Source organism: Daldinia childiae, assembly GCF_008694065.1.
Source record: "Daldinia childiae strain JS-1345 chromosome Unknown Scaffold12, whole genome shotgun sequence".
Classification (NCBI taxonomy): domain Eukaryota; kingdom Fungi; phylum Ascomycota; class Sordariomycetes; order Xylariales; family Hypoxylaceae; genus Daldinia; species Daldinia childiae.
Window position 1 is genome coordinate 783,417 of NW_022984653.1, and position 14,489 is coordinate 797,905.

Sequence of the window (14,489 nt, forward strand, 5' to 3'; positions counted from 1 at the left end):
AAAGGTCCTCGGTTATAAGTAGGACATGGAGGACGGGATATCACCTACCCACTTCCATCGCCTATTATACACTACACATTACACATTACACAGGCCGTTATACTATTTATTTACCTCGGGGTCGGAGTATGATGGATTACCAGGGGACATTGGGGGTTTAGGGGACTGCTTTTTATCAACCCACCGACTCACTCGTGCCTTTTTTTCGCCTACCTACCTCCCCGGGCACTGCTTGCCTCCAGTATATATATATAGTAAGTAGGGTATCTGTCGTTTTTAGCGTTCGTGCAATAAAAATTTGGAGCGGTCGTTTTCGGGTTCATACCCTATATACACATGAATACCTTATCTTCTTAGCACTGCGCGTGCCTAATGAATGGATGGATGGATGGATAGATGGATAACATGTCCCGGAGAGGAAGATACGATATACCCAAGTGCACATATATAAACTATTCTGAGGCGGCAAATTTTTTTCTTCTTATTCTTGTCTCGGCTCTCTACTAGATAGGGGTAGGTAAGGTAAGGTATCGTGACTCTTTTGATTTTAAGCCCTTCAACTGCCATTCCATATACCTACATACATAAATGCACGCACCCACCATTCTTAGGTATCTATAACCTTACCGACATGCCACGCCACTTTCTCCCCCGCGAGAACACGAGCATTACCAATGCAGCACGTCAAGATTTAGACTAACGCAGATAGGCAGATAGAGCGAAGGAATAAGTTTCATCCTACCACCTAGTAGTCCTGGTCCCCAGAGCCGCTAACAATAACGTTGTTGACCTTGAGTACCATACGGCACAGCTGCGTAGCAAGCATAAGCTGCTGGCGCTTGCCGATGAGAGGATCGATGACAAAGGCCTGCTTCATGTCGTTGCTGCCGCCGTTCATACAGTCGACACCAAGTCTGCCGCGGCCCTCGGGGCCGGCCTTAACTTGCTGGGACTTGACCTCAGCAAGCGTCGCGATGGGGTTTAATCCACTGTTCTCTGCGAGCGCCATCGGCACTGCGTCTAGCGCCTCGGCGAACGCCCGCATCGCGTACTGCTCTAACCCGGGCGTCTTGACAGCTGCGTCCTCGACCGCGAGCGAGCAAGCGATTTCAGCGGCACCACCCCCGTACACGACACGGTTGTCGCGGACTAGGTTTCGTACAACGCAGAGAGCATCATGAAGAGACCGTCGGGCTTCGTCGATGATCTAGTAGTGGGTTAGTTAAGGTTGTGCTTTAAAAAGGGGTGAAGATAAAGTTACCATCTTGTTGCTTCCTCGGACAAACACCGTCACGGCTCTTGTGTTGGCGCACTCCTCGATCACTAGCATCTTTTCTCTTGTAGTACCAAACGTCATCTCTCGCACAATACCGGCTTTGCCTAGCTTCTCTGCCTTCAGGTCCTCAAATCGAGGTACTATCCTGCCATTCGTAGCAATGGCAATAAGTTCGATCTCTGGGCCACCTACCCATCTTACCGCGGGTAATTCGTTCTGTAGTAATAAGTGGTTAGCTTCGTCGTCGAAACCCCACTGGCAGATAGCCAGATTAGCTCCGGTATCTTTGATCTGTTGGATCATCTCGATGAACTTTTCCCGCTCGTAATTTTGTAGCTTCTTGAACTCCTCTACTGAGGTGATCTCTAACTTATGCTTGGTCTTGGGCTTCGGTGGCTCAAACGCACAGGTGAGAATGGCGATCTTGGCATCTCTGACTTCCGATGGCATTTGGGGATGTGAGAAGTCCTTGTCGACAATTACACCCTTAACTAGAATGGTATCTTCCAACGCGCCACCAACCTTTCCATCCACCTTGATCAACTCGAAGTCGACATCTTTTCGGTCGAGGTCAGCGACGGAGAGAACGGCGTCTACGGCAATGTTGGCGAACTGGTCGTGAGCCTTGGAGACAATTTTGCTGCCTAAACTTGTCCGAGCTACTTTAACTAGGTTCTCTGTTGATTCCCGGCTGAACTCGATAATATCTGATATCCGGTCTAACTCGGCTACTGCGATATCACAGGCTTGGTCGTAACCGTCTGCTATTCGAATGGGATGGATTCCCTTGTCTATAAGTTCGGCGGCCTGTTCTAAGAGAGCCCCGGCTAGAACAACAACACCGGTCGTACCATCACCAATCTCATCATCTTGAGACTTAGATAATTCGACGAGGAGCTTCGCAACGTGGTTCGAGATCTCCATCTGCTGTAAAATGGTAGCTCCATCGTTGGTCACCGTGATATCTCCATCGGGCGAAATTAAGATCTTGTCGAGGCCGCGAGGACCTAAAGAGGTCTTGACGATATTTGCAACGGTTCGAGCGGCGAGGATATGCGATTTGACTGCTTCGTTTCCATACTGGCGCTTCTTCTTGCCTTGACTAAGTAAAGGAGGTTAGGTTTACTGTATAGGTAACTGTATCAATATAGACAGTAAAACTTTTGATACTCACTCTCTAACAATGATGAAAGGTCGCCCCTGTTCATCTTTTATAACAGAAGCTATATATGATATATATTAGTAACTAATAAATATATTTGCCATAGATAATATTGTTTAGCATACCATTCTGGAGGTCGAGATCTAAAGGTAGAAAATATTAGTAAATTATTTCAAGTCATGGCGGGGTTATTGATTGCATACTTAACGCCATGTTGCTGGTTTCTATAGCTCAGGAGAGCTTTCTATACTGTAATGAAAAATATCCCGGCAGTTTGTAGCTTCTCTACTAAGTTTTGACAATATACACGGTTGTATGTTGTATGGAGTCGTCAAGTTGGTATGTAGAGTTCTGCCTTGTCTAGTGGGACGGGATTGAAGTATTGTACCTATCTCGAAATTCTGAAATTCTAAAAGATCTAGCCCCACATTCTTCTAGATCGGAAAATTGACAGCGCCGACGTCCACTGTTGGGCACTGCAGGTTGCAGGTGGCAGGTGGCAGGTGGCGCATTATGGAGGTATGTACTTGAAAAAGTACAAGTACCTACCTACATAGGTACATAGATACATGTACCTTAGGTAATATAATTCTTCCAGAGCTTTTATCTTATCATGGTAAATCTTATCCTACAAAACTATAACTGAGCTTCTCCTATCGCAGTGCTAATCGCTGATATACCTACATGCATATGATCCTCTTCGTAGTGGCCCGTTGTCCTACATTAAGAGGTACATACCATACACGTCTCTAATCAACAAAATCCCCTATCTTTTTACCCGTTGGTAATCTCATAAATAATAATTACATCACATATTTGTGATATTAGTGATTCTACATATGTACGCAACCTTTGCGAACAAGGTCTGATGTTATACCGCAGTAACAATCAAGAAAATTTTAATATCTCGGCCCCTTATACTCGGCCGTAATATGTAAGAATGTAAGAACCTCAAACGAAGCAAACTACCATCATTTGACCTAACCTAGGTGATTACGCATAATATCAATTTTCACGAGCCGAGGCACGGACGACCCGGACACACCAAATACCCCTTCGCATTAATATCATTAATGTGCATAGTCACCAGCAAGATCCATATGATACCCATAGAAATATAAAATATCATATTCTCAACTTCTAATTCTAGATACGCCGCGGAACGTCATTTTCGATACCCACATAGATCAAAAATATAATCCTCGGCATCTCTTAATAAAGAATTAGCCTATTCATTTATACCCCAACAGGTGGAACCCATAGCCCCACAAGTACCTGAAAATTAGCTGAGTTGCTGGTATTTGGCCAAGTGGATTGCCCCGCTGACGTTTTTGTTGCCTTGCTAACTTAAAACCTACCTGCATAGGTGGTACTTAACGTATCTAACCTAAATAAATTTAAATTCTACATTGAAATATTAAGCTGCAGCTACCTCTACATTTCTACACACAGCTCCCCCAAGCTTCGACTCCAAACTTAGTTTTGATCTCCAACTTTACTCTCCTTCCGGTTCAAGAACCAACGCTATATCCCTGTCCTCTACATAATACACTTGACATCAGCTACACCCTATATCCTACTACCTTAGTATCTAAATCATGTCCCTTCCAACTCAATTTGAGGGCGTGCTTCCGCTCTACAGTGTCCAGAAACCCCCTTACATGGTCGAATCACCTGAGGCCGAAGAAGTTGAAGGAGAAACGAAGCCATTCAGGCATGTCAAGGCGAAGGACGGCCTTATCACACGCCCCGAATCTCACATCACCACTACTTATGACATATTAATCGAGACTGCGAAAAAATACGGCGACAAAGCGGCCATAGGTTCTCGTAAACTTATCAAGACGCACACCGAGACCAAGAAAGTACCAAAAATTGTTGATGGGGTCAAGACCGAAGTTGATAAACAATGGACTTACTTCGAGTTAACTCCATACACATTCTTGACTTATAATGAGTACAAGACTCGAGCTCTAAACGTAGGCGCGGGTTTGAAGAAGCTGGGGCTCGAGACTGGTGACGTGTTACATATCTTTGCGGCGACGAGGTACGGGGTATCCCCTTTATTGTAAAATTGTAAATAATAGTCAAAGGCTAACTATTCATACAGCGCCAACTGGCAATGCACGGCTCACGCCTGCGCTTCGCAATCCATCACAATCGCAACCGCATACGATACTCTCGGCTCGGATGCTGTCGAATACTCCCTCACGCAAACGAATGCGAAGGCTATGTATACCGACCCCCACCTATTCAAAGTTGCCAGCCGCCCTTTGAAGAATGCAAAAGATGTCAAGTACTTGATTTACAATGACTCGACCAACATCCCCATCTCTGACAAGGAGATGGCCGACTTCAAAACCTCAAATTCTCACCTTACCATCATCTCCTACTCTGACCTAATTACCCTCGGCGAGGAGAACCCTATAGACCCCGTACCGCCGAAACCTACCGATATGTGCTGTATCATGTACACTTCTGGTTCCTCTGGAACTCCCAAAGGTGTCCCTCTTACCCACGAAGGAGTTGTTGCGGGTATCACCGGCTTATGGACTATTGTCGCCGAGACTGTTTCGCACCGCGACGTCATACTCGCGTATCTCCCCCTGGCTCACATCTTGGAGGTAGCTGTGGAGAATTTAGTAATGTTTGTTGGAGGTACATTAGGCTACGGATCCCCACGCACGCTAGCCGACTCCTCTATGCGCAACTGTGCTGGGGACATGCGAGAGCTTGCACCTACCGTCATGGTTGGTGTACCCCAGATATGGGAGACCATCAGGAAAGGTATCGAAGCCAAAGTTAACTCTGGTGGTGCTTTAACTAAGAATCTTTTCTGGGGTGCTTACAATCTCAAGAGCTTACTTGTGGCAACCGGCCTGCCTGGGAGTGGCTTACTTGATGCTATAGTATTCAAGAAAGTCCGTGAAATGACAGGCGGAAGGGTAAGATTCCTCTTCAATGGTGCCAGCGGTATTTCGGATGGCACAAGGCAGTTCGTAAGCTTGGTGCTTGCACCAATGATTACGGGATATGGTCTTACGGAAACAGCTGCCAATGGTGCCCTAGGTAACCCGTTGCAATGGACTCGGGATGCCATCGGCCCCGTTCCTGCATCACTTGAGATCAAGCTCGTCAGTATACCTGATCTAGGATACGACGCAAAGAGTAATCCTCCACAAGGTGAAATTCTGCTGCGGGGAGTTCCAGTCTGCAAGGAGTACTATAAGAACCCCGATGAGACCGCGAAGGCGTTTACATCGGATGGGTGGTTCCGGACAGGAGATATCGGCGAGTTCAACTCGGTAGGCCACGTCAAGATCATCGACCGCGTCAAAAACCTGGTCAAGATGCAGGGTGGTGAGTACATTGCGCTCGAAAAGCTCGAGGCCGTCTACCGCGGTAGCGAATACGTCCACAACGTCATGGTATACGGCGACGGCGAGAACCCTCGCGCCATTGCCGTCATCAGCCCCAACGAGAAGCCCCTAAACGACCTGGCGAAGAAATTAGATGTTGACCATGCCCACGTTCATAACGATCCCAAGATTTTGGAAGCGGTCCACAAGGACTTAATCGCAGTGGGCAAGAAGGCTGGCTTGACCGGACTGGAAATGATCGTTGGCGTCGTAATAGTCGATGAGGAATGGACGCCCGCAAGTGTAAGTTTCGACCACATTCCGTCTCCTCTTATTCCACCCCAAACCTAGGATTAGCGCTAACAGATATAACAGGGCCTCGTTACAGCAACGCAAAAGGTGAACCGGAGGGCGCTCAAGGATGCCTACAAGAAAGAAATCCAAGAGTGCTTTAAGCGCACTTCGTAATGTGTTGTATCGTATTAACGTAATCTGCGTCTGTTTGTTTCTAGGCGTTATGTAAGTTGCTATCTGGCTGGCTGGCTCTTCGGCGAGTTGGAAACGGGTCGGTGTAGAATTAGTTATACTCCTTGTATTCCGTATGGCGTGTTGCTTTTTGTTTTTGCTCACTCGGGTTATACACGCAGGGAGGATTAGGTATCTTTACGTAGAGTTAATGATATTTTTTCCATGGTTTTTTAATGGTGATTTATTGATTTATTATATGTGAAATTATCGGTTGAGGAATCGTAGGATTAGTCAACTGGACAGGTATTAGGTTAGGTTAGGTTAGATAACTAGGTAATAGGAGGTAGATATATATATATATGGTAAGAAACGTTGAGGTTGGCCAAGAATGCGTATTCGTTTAGTCGATTCCTTTTGTTGAGTTTATCTGGATCCTCGGGTCCCGAGCTTGCATGTGAAAGGAGTCTTATAACCATGGTTAGTATTGGATATATCTAAATATTAGTAACCATAGCCCTATTACTCTTAAGTATATGTTACCAAGGCAGATAGATAAACAGATAGTAGTATACGAAAGACTATCGGAGCGAGGTTAATTTACAATTCTTGATTTATTGATATAAGATGATAATGAAATTTATTTATTAATTCATATACAATGTATTTAATCACACCTCTACATATAACACATATAGCATAGTTAACCAAAGTCAAAGTCGGCAAACGAAAGACGGAGAAGATTGGTAAGGAAGGTAAAATAAATAAATAGGAATATAAGACCTCAGTACCTATATAGCGTTCCCTCCACAACGCCGTGCTGCCAGACACAATGTAAGCATCCATCTACTAAACCCCCTCAACAACGTCCTTCCAAGATCGTCTATCCACCTCTTTAAGTAAGGCAGAGGGAAAAGAGTGCCGTATATTTAACCCGTGACATATACCGATCCGAGTATTCAGAGCCGCTCTTTAACGTATCGCTTATAGCAGGGGTATTCTCGTTGAGACGACACCGCGTGATTTGCATCTTATAATTTTTAATATTTCAGAAACCACAATTGTTCAGGCAACCTCAGGATTGTCGTATCCCCACTCTTCCTCCTCCCAAGGGTAAGGAACATCTACGCGTTTATAGTATATATGGACGGGTGTTTCGTTGTTGTAGCATCTGTACATCCTATTGAGCTGCTGCTGCCACGCTTTCCCGGAGTACGCCGTTATGGCCGTGTCGTTACATTTAATCCATGTGTCTTCCTGCGGGGCCTTAATCCAGCACCAGTAGTGACCTGAGGTGGGGTTTTCGCCAATATGTACTTGGATGGCGTAGAGCTCGTACTGAGCAGGAGCTTCGAAGCCGTCGTTAAAATTGGGACCTAGAATTGCAGCCGCCTCTTCTCGCTGCTCCGGATCCCAGCTCCAACGCTGTAAGTTAAGCTCAAGGGGGAAGGTGACATGAACGTGAGTTTTTCGGATAAAGTCTTTCCCCTGTCTTCTTATATATACGCGCATCAAGCGAGGCAACTTTGCCATTTTGATTATACGATTACCGCCTCTTTGAGGGTGCTTTAATTCCTTACATTTGTCACAGTCCACCTCGACGTATTCGGAACCAAACTCTTTTTCAAACATGTCTTCAAGGTGAACCGATCGACGTCCTCGACGTCCTGGAATCTCAGGTGACAATGGGAAGAAACGGACTGCATCTCGCCGATACGAAATGGAGCCACATGTAACGCATGTTCGTTCCATCACTTCAAACGCCGACCAATGGGCATCAATAAAGTTTTGAGGGTTAGTAATTGGATCCTCCCACTGTTTTTTATAATGATTCACCATTGCTTTAACAACTGGGCCGGTCCCCTCCGGTACCTTGACACTACGTAAGGCAGTGAGGAAACGGCGGCTCACACTTGTTTCAGCTGCGATTTGTTCAAACATGAAAGCATACAGCTCATCGACATCATGTTGGTTCTGATCGCCTAGCTTGATAATCCTGCCATACTCAACGCCGTATCCTACGTGGACAGAACGCATATATTGCTTGTATATACGTGAGCAAGAAAGTACCTAAGGTAATGGTAAATAGGTAGGGGAATACGTACCAGAAGTGCATTAGGCGTCACTATGTCCATCCGCTTCTTGGCCATCCATGCCAAGGTCATTTTTAAAAGCTTGGACAGTAGCTGTGCTGAAGCAGGCTCATTATTGCCCGTTTCTTCGCGTGCTTCACGCCAAAGCTGAGGAAATTCATCTTCGAGTATACCGGTGGCGAACCCAGGTGAAGCAAGTAATACCTGTAGGGTTGAATTACAGTAGCATGTACTTCCAAGGTTCCTGAGTCCAGACACGTATTGGCCAAGCTCTAACCGTCGTGCGGGTCTTGATTGTACTGTCATGGCAATACCACCAATACCCGAGTCGTCATCCTTAGATTCTAAGCCACTATACCTAGTTCTTGGGATTGCAGGTGCCGGTAGCTTAGGGGGAGTGGGAGCTATGCTGGCCAGGAAGTCTTCCTGCGAATCCAAGTCCTCCTTGATAGAAGTCATAGATTCGGGGTCGCCCGTTATACTAGGATAACGACGGATAAAGTCTTCCCTTGTTTTGACATAGTCGAAATTGTCAAGTCCTATCTGGTCACTTTTTATTATTTCCTCGAATCGATGAATCTCATCTTGATCAAGGTCCTTGGTCTTGGGGGTTCGTCTTCTGTCGCCGTACCTTCGCCTCGAAGCCGCGCTTGAAGACACGTAGTTTGACACAGTCTCAGAACTCTCAAGAGATTGCTCCCCAAATTCGTCCACCCACGAGTCAAGACCACCGCTTAGCAGCTTTGGGGCGCGTTTGAGCGGTCGGCTATAGCTATAGTACGACAGGGCTTGTCGGATATTGTACAGGACCATTTCTAAAGAATTTCCAGTTATCCTAGACGATATTGAAGCGCTATTCTGATCATAGATAACCACCAAGTCAACCTTGTCACGTTGCTCAACCGCGAGCCTCTCACTTGAAGGGGCAAGAACCATGCTATCAGCAAGCTCATCTGCGGATATGTTCTCTCGCATAAGAATCTCAGGCTCGATACAAATCGTCTTGGCTGATTTGATATGCCCCTCATCAAAAGACTCACGATCCCGAACATCAATTACCAAAACGTCAATCTGTGGGTACTGGTTTATGAGACCTGCAAGTGTTTCGGCTGTGATGTCGTCACCGTCTGGAATTTGAAATTCCGTTGGCGTACCTGAGGTTTGGGGGACCCGATAAGAATGGGCCGCCACAAACTGTTCTTTGCTAAAGGCTCTGATGGCGTTTTCCGTCGATATGCGAGCTGAGACACTGGGGGTCGAGGTGATCGAATTTGTCCTACTGAACATACCACGAGGAGTGCTGGATGGGAGGTTAGCGATCTCGCTGGTTACGGTACCTCTCGCTGGACTATAGATGGCTTCCGGAAGCTTTGGCATCATTAATATAGATGTATCAACTGAAGTTAACGTCTGGTTTGGGGTGGACTCTTCAGTGCCGGCCGATTGGGCCTGGTCGAGCGCTTTAGTGGTATTTCGAGGCTTTTGAGTATCACGCAACCGCGCAAATCTATTTGCAAGATCTTCGGGGGCGTCCTTTGGGGCTTGCTTAATAGCTTTTCCATGCAATGCTTGTGGCTTTGGTAGTATAGTTGGCTTTGGCTTACGTCCCCCAGTCGCATTGCCGCCAGCATTGTCTGTAATATCAACTCTATTTAGAGCTTCTACTTCATTAAGTCCATTATTTTGGGGGCCTATAGAATAGTTCGCCTGAACCTGCTGCAGCGTCGAAGATGGGCCGGGCCAGTCTAAGCGGGCGAGTTCCGAGGGACGCTTAGAAGATATTGTTGGCTGCACACCACTCCGCCTATTATCCTCTTTGATTTCCTCCTTAACCTTGTCGAAAGTAGCTCCATTGGTATTTATTTTCATCTTGAGGGCCTTGTATAAGCGGTTCAAGTCTCCGCGGTCCGAACTCATAGAGGGATAATCTTTGTGTTTGGGTACTTTATCGACAGCGATTGTAAATGCTTTGATGTACTCCTGCAAAGCTAGATCAGGTCGGCGGAAATCGCTATAGGTTGTTGCCTGTCGCATATGGGCATCTCCAAGCTCGAGGATCTTTCGTAGGGGGGTATGAGGGTCGAGGTCGACGCCAACCGATACCAAATCATCTATGTGGCGATATGGCAGTTTTCCTGTACCCGAGCTACCATTAAACATATTCATACTGGCTTCCTTCGCAGGCGTCCGGTGATCATTACTTGTATTAGAAGACATCGTGCTATTCATGCCAACTACTGGAGCAATCGAAGCCCTTGTGAACGTTACAGAATTCATGTTTTCATCAGTACGATACCGAATATGTGCAAATTGAATCCTAGACGGCGAGAAACATGGCAAAGTGGGGGTAGTCGGAGAGGAGAACTTTATGTACCACAACTGTTCTGAGGGTGAGGACTGGAATGGGGTGGCATTCTTTTGAAAAAGAGCCGGATCTGTGAACGGCGCAACACTGGAGGTTGAAAAAGTGGGAGTGGGACGAGAACGGAATGTTGAAAGAACTTGAACAATAAAAGAAGTGAATAAAAATAATAATAAAGAAAGATATTAAATGCACAATAGCAAAATTAAATTGTCTGCATTTTTAGGAGTATATATATGAATAGAAGGGCGTGACGTGTCGGCTGACTGGTTGATTTCGTGTGTAGGTATATAACATGTCCTTATAAATGTGTTTGTATGAAGGCGTCGTTGATGTTGAGTTGATGCGAAATAATGCGTAGGTAGTTATAATGTACTTATATCTTTGAGCGGAAACTCGGTGATTGATATACCTACATGTACCTACCTAGATGGACCTTAGATACCTAGGTACTTCTACCTACCATGCGTGTATTAGGTACCTAAGTATATATTTGATGTACCTTATGTACCTAACAAAATGTATTGGAGTACGCATAGGTATGATATGTATCTATACATGGGTACATATAATTATAAGCTTTCCTCGTTTTTACATCTGCGGCAGCCTTAGGTACCTAACACTACATGTACATACCTAGGTGCCTAGGTAGTGGGTTGATATTGTAATGGTACGTAATCGCAGCCTTATGTACATTACTGGAATATTTACACTCTCTACATACACCACGTACACACCTAGGCATACACAATATCAATAGACATCACCGATGTGTACACACGCAATTCTCCCATAATCAGGCAAACAGGTTAACAGTCTAGTTTCATACCATATCATACCATATATCGCCTCTGGAAAGTAATAATCACTTCCGAATCGTACCTCATATCTCCCCTGAATCTCTCGCGCATCATGATGGGAGGTTGGTGGTCGTCCTCGGCCAACAGTGCCTTGGACGAACAGATTGATAAAGCAACCGGAAGTAGTCTGTATGTCTATTCTACTAATTATTCTAATAATTATTCTACCAATGCTTCATTAGATTACTAATGTACCATCTAATAATCTAGGGAGGATATTCCTCTGAACCTCGAGATCTCCGATGTTATTAGATCCAAGACGGTCCAACCTAAAGAAGCTATGCGCTCCCTGAAGCGTCGCATCGGCAACAAGAATCCCAATACCCAGCTGAGCGCGCTAAACGTACGAACGCTTCCCTCGGTTCTATAGATTCCCATGCGCTTCTCTTATCATGCTGACATGTGGCGTAGTTGACGGACACTTGTGTCAAGAACGGTGGCTCGCATTTCCTCGTCGAGATTGCTTCGCGAGAGTTTATGGATAATTTAGTATCTCTTCTCCATGCAGTTGGCCCCGCCGAAGTTAATATCGAAGTCCGAGCCAAGATATTAGAGTTAATACAGTCCTGGGCCGCCGCTACCGAAGGTCGCTATGACCTAAAATATATTGAGGAAACCTACAGAGCCTTACAACGAGAGGGGTTCCAATTTCCTCCTCGAACAACCGTAGCGAGCAGTATGATCGACAGTAGCGCCGTATGTATTGTATATTATGAAGTGCTCTTATACACACACCGCTCGTGGATAAGACAGGACTAACTGGATTATGATAGCCCCCAGAATGGACCGACTCCGATGTCTGTATGCGGTGTCGGACCCCATTTACCTTCACGAACCGTAAACATCATTGTCGGAATTGTGGCAATTGTTTCGACCAACAATGTTCTACCAAGACGCTTCCTCTGCCGCATTTAGGTATCTTACAACCTGTGCGGGTTGACGATGGCTGCTATGCCAAACTAACAGATAGATCTACTAAAAGTAGCTTCGGGAGACAGGAGCGCTCTCCCACAAGCCCTTCGTTTCCTCATAAAAACCGTAGTTCGTCCACTATGTTACCTCGAAATGCTAGAGTTGACGACGCCTTCGACGAAGACCTTAAGAAGGCCTTGGCAATGAGTCTAGAGGAAGTCCAAAGTCATTCCAAGGGCTATGTCCCCCCAACAGATAACACCCCTCGACAATCATATGCGAAGGCCAGCGATCACTCATCCACACCAGTAGTTGCACCTGCAGCCGAGGAGGAGGATGAAGACTTGAAGGCTGCCATCGCGGCATCTCTGGCAGACATGGAAGAGCAAAAGCAAAAGCACTCCGCTGCCTTGAAACAGCAGACAAATAAGGTCGAAAACATATCAGCTACTTCATTCGCGTTGCCCAAGAATGATTACGAGCTCACTCCAGTCGAGGCCGAAAACATCAACCTTTTCTCCACGTTAGTCGACAGGTTGCAGACGCAGCCCCCGGGTACGATACTGAGGGAGCCGCAGATTCAGGAGCTTTATGATTCTATCGGGACGTTGCGACCAAAACTAGCGCGCACATACGGCGAAACGATGAGCAAGCATGGTGAGTGATCTTGTAAAGGTTTTAGATGCCACCTCCAGCTAATCGCAAAATTCAGATACCCTGCTCGACCTACATGCTAAGCTGTCCACTGTTGTTCGCTATTACGATAGAATGCTAGAGGAACGCCTTTCAAAAGCTTACAGCCAACATAATATCAATAGCTATGCTTTACCCAGCTCCGTACAACAGACCGGCCCATATCCCTCAATAGAATCTACTACCGCCAGAACTTCTACGTCGGCAGAAATTTTCTATACAGGCGATCCACTTCCAGATCCAAGTAGGAAGTCTGCAAGCCACCAGTACCTCCAACATGTCCAGTCAGGTCTGCCACAACAACTTACAAGCTATGACAAGAGAGCGTCGGTATCGGCGCCCTCGAGCAACCAATATCCGCATCATGCAGGGCAAGGAAACGAGGGTTGGCAAAAACAACACGGACCATCCGCACCAGCCCAATATCCTAGTCAAGCAAATTTCACACCCAACGACGTTCCCCCTCAACCTAGTCACGTATCTCACCCCTCCCCACAAACTCCTCTTAACAGAGCCACCGAGCCGGTAGCGACATCAGCGGCCGACCCCAGTGCGACGTATTATTATAACAACCCTCAGTCGAGCACTGACCATACCACGCAGGGTATACCACCAGAAGCATCACCATCACCGTATCCAAACCTTCAGCACAGCTTAAGTTATACCGGGCAGTCCATCCCCCCAACACCTGCCTCTATTCCTGCACAAGCATCCCACCCCCCACAGCATTATCAGCCACCCAACCAACAAGCGCAACAGCCATATTGGCAACAACAACAACATGCGGACCAAGCACCTCAAGCATATCAGACAACCGGAGCGGGGTACTCAAGATACAGACAGGACTCGTTCCCTGCTGTTCCCCAACATACACCTCAACAACCTGCCATAGAAGAAAGTTTGATTGATCTATAGGATAAGCAGGATAAAGCAGGATCGGATTTTGTCATATGAGTGGAATGAGATTAATAGTAGTCAACTCGATGGGAAAGGTTCCTTTGCTGAGGTACAATGCATGAGACGTATGGCAAATAACCTAATATTTTTATTTTATGCTATGCTTAACTTCTACTTGATTTTCGCAATGCTCTTCCTCTTTGGAATATGAAGCTCCAAATGCGAGACTGCAAAAATGTAAATGAGATGCTAAAGGGATGGAAGTTGTTTAATGTTTTATGTATTACGAACAACAAGGCGGTGCGAAGAGCATTGTTAATTTCATTTTATTTTTTTTTATTTCTTTTTTGCCGATAGGTAGAAGAAAAGGAATCCAGTGTTGCGTTAATGATACCGACCTAAACGCCTGA

At 46.0% G+C, this 14,489-nt stretch overlaps 4 protein-coding genes across 5 annotated transcripts; 2 read left to right on the forward strand and 2 right to left on the reverse strand.

Moving 5' to 3' along the window:
• Window positions 1-745: 745 nt before the first annotated feature.
• GL218_08442 (T-complex protein 1 subunit epsilon) lies at window positions 746-2,651 on the reverse strand (the record flags this gene model as incomplete). The annotated part of the gene is made up of 5 exons (XM_033585245.1): window positions 746-1,207; window positions 1,262-2,378; window positions 2,451-2,499; window positions 2,564-2,581; window positions 2,642-2,651. The coding sequence occupies 5 exons, from the start codon at window positions 2,649-2,651 to the stop codon at window positions 746-748; spliced, it is 1,656 nt and encodes a 551-aa protein (XP_033440722.1).
• A 1,385-nt stretch (window positions 2,652-4,036) lies between these two features.
• On the forward strand, window positions 4,037-6,265 carry GL218_08443 (Long-chain-fatty-acid-CoA ligase 1; the record flags this gene model as incomplete). Its single annotated transcript, XM_033585246.1, has 3 exons — window positions 4,037-4,485; window positions 4,549-6,100; window positions 6,173-6,265. The coding sequence occupies 3 exons, from the start codon at window positions 4,037-4,039 to the stop codon at window positions 6,263-6,265; spliced, it is 2,094 nt and encodes a 697-aa protein (XP_033440723.1).
• A 1,062-nt stretch (window positions 6,266-7,327) lies between these two features.
• On the reverse strand, window positions 7,328-10,632 carry GL218_08444 (uncharacterized protein; the record flags this gene model as incomplete). 2 transcript variants are annotated; one of them, XM_033585248.1, is made up of 2 exons in its annotated part: window positions 7,328-8,305; window positions 8,368-10,632. In XM_033585248.1, the coding sequence occupies 2 exons, from the start codon at window positions 10,630-10,632 to the stop codon at window positions 7,328-7,330; spliced, it is 3,243 nt and encodes a 1,080-aa protein (XP_033440715.1). The 2 variants fall into 2 exon arrangements, with proteins under 2 accessions (XP_033440715.1, XP_033440716.1); XM_033585247.1 differs by having other exon boundaries at window positions 8,368-10,572.
• Window positions 10,633-11,629: 997 nt separating this feature from the next.
• Window positions 11,630-14,097, forward strand: GL218_08445 (Vacuolar protein sorting-associated protein 27; the record flags this gene model as incomplete). Its single annotated transcript, XM_033585249.1, has 5 exons — window positions 11,630-11,706; window positions 11,788-11,920; window positions 11,989-12,273; window positions 12,351-13,146; window positions 13,202-14,097. The coding sequence occupies 5 exons, from the start codon at window positions 11,630-11,632 to the stop codon at window positions 14,095-14,097; spliced, it is 2,187 nt and encodes a 728-aa protein (XP_033440717.1).
• Window positions 14,098-14,489: the final 392 nt, after the last annotated feature.